This window comes from Octopus bimaculoides, chromosome 18 (genome assembly GCF_001194135.2).
Source record: "Octopus bimaculoides isolate UCB-OBI-ISO-001 chromosome 18, ASM119413v2, whole genome shotgun sequence".
Lineage (NCBI taxonomy): Eukaryota > Metazoa > Mollusca > Cephalopoda > Octopoda > Octopodidae > Octopus > Octopus bimaculoides.
The window spans coordinates 11,602,209-11,604,017 of record NC_068998.1 but is presented as its reverse complement, the minus strand read 5'-3'; the positions used below and the strand labels follow the sequence as shown (position 1 = coordinate 11,604,017).

Genomic DNA, 1,809 nt, shown 5'->3' with positions numbered 1-1,809 from the left:
AATAATAATAATAATAATAATAATAATAATATAATAATAATAATAATAGTAACATCGATAGGAATGAGAACCCAGGTTCGAAATTTCCCCAAGACACCTGACGAAGGCTGGAGGGTATATCAGCCGAAACGTTGTGTTAACAACAAACAAGATGAGGACGAATATCCGTCAAATGTAGATAATGTAAATAATGTAAATAATTCCTCATCTCTTAAATATAGAACTGAAATATAAAATATATATGTATAATATGCATATATATATATATATATATTAGACACACACACACACACATATATATAGGAGGAGGGGAGGCTGGTGGTGATAGTAATGATGATGATGATGTTGATGATGACAACGTAGAATATGACAACCATAATGATGACATATGAGTTTACACAGTTTCTAAGCAATCGAATTTCATTCACAAAGCACTGGTTGTCCTGGGGCTAATGTTGTAGATACACTTGTTTGTCCAAGCAACTGTAGTGCTCTGCAGTAGGATTGAACCCAAGACCACACGGTCAAGAAGTAAACATCTTAAGCACACATCCACACCACACCTATAATCAATAAGTTTGTGAAAAAAAATGTAGTTTGGGCATAGAAAAAAAAAAATTATAACTTACCTTTGTTAGGAAGTTGGTCTTTGATAATTATCTTAGTTCTTCGAATCATAATTTGGTCTCGGATGTCACAAAATTTTTGCTTTGCTAGAAACAATGTAAGAATAAAATAACTGATTGGAACAATTTTACCATTGTTAAGAAACGACAATAGATCGATATTATATTAGTTTAGAGGTAGAATTTAATGTGTACAGACAATTCATTGACAGACAATTCGCTGACAGACAATTCACCGACCGACAGACAATTCTCAACACGGAGACTTACATCAAGTGCCTGGAAGAGGTTGTGTTGCCCTGGGTCAAAAGGGTCGCTGCTGGAACACCCTATTTCTGGCAACAGGACTCTGCACCATGCCACACAATTGTCCTGTCTGTAAGTTGTCTGCCGGCCAACTGTCCGTCGACGAATTGTCCGTCTACCAGAGTTTAATTATGGAATATGTTGTTTTACCTTGCCGTGCTTCTGCTAGTTCCCGTTTGGTAGCATCATGCTTTTGCCCTTGCATAATAAACTTCACATATTCTTCATAAAAATCTGTTTGTTCTCCAAGGAAACCTGGTTGAGCCCTAAATATGTTGCAGATAGAAGAGGTGAAAATAGAAAAAAACTGGTCTGAACCAGTTTTGAAAGTGCAGAACTAATTCTACAGAAAATTATCATAAATATGAGGGTTAACTTTGAATAAATTTTTGAGGAAACTATTATTCATAATAGTTTTAACATCCACTTTTTGGATGGAATTTGTCAAAATGGATTTTCTGCAGCTGAATGCTTGTCCTGTCATCAACCCCCACCTGTTTCCAAGTAAGGTAATATTTTCCTCATGGCCAGACATGTTTTCATGGCAGATTGGAAACAGAGGACACCGCTTGCACTAGGCACACACACACACACACACACACACACACACACATGTACACACATACATACACACACAGACACATGCATGCACACAGAAATATACATACATATATATATATATATAAATATATCATCATCATCATCATCATCGTTTAACGTCCGCTTTCCATGCTAGCATGGGTTGGATGATTTGACTGAGGACTGGTGAAACCGGATGGCAACACCAGGCTCCAATCTAATTTGGCAGAGTTTCTACAGCTGGATGCCCTTCCTAACGCCAACCACTCAGAGAGTGTAGTGGGTGCTTTTACGTGTC

The 1,809-nt window shown here is 37.1% G+C and overlaps 1 protein-coding gene across 1 annotated transcript in view; it reads right to left on the bottom strand.

The window, feature by feature from the left end:
- The window catches only part of LOC106880798 (DNA excision repair protein ERCC-6-like 2), a 29,851-nt gene that overhangs the window by 14,019 nt on the left and 14,023 nt on the right, over window positions 1–1,809 (bottom strand). The window contains 2 exon segments of the mRNA XM_014930915.2: window positions 630–713; window positions 1,083–1,198. Of these exon segments, the coding sequence (XP_014786401.1) occupies window positions 630–713; window positions 1,083–1,198 (200 nt within the window).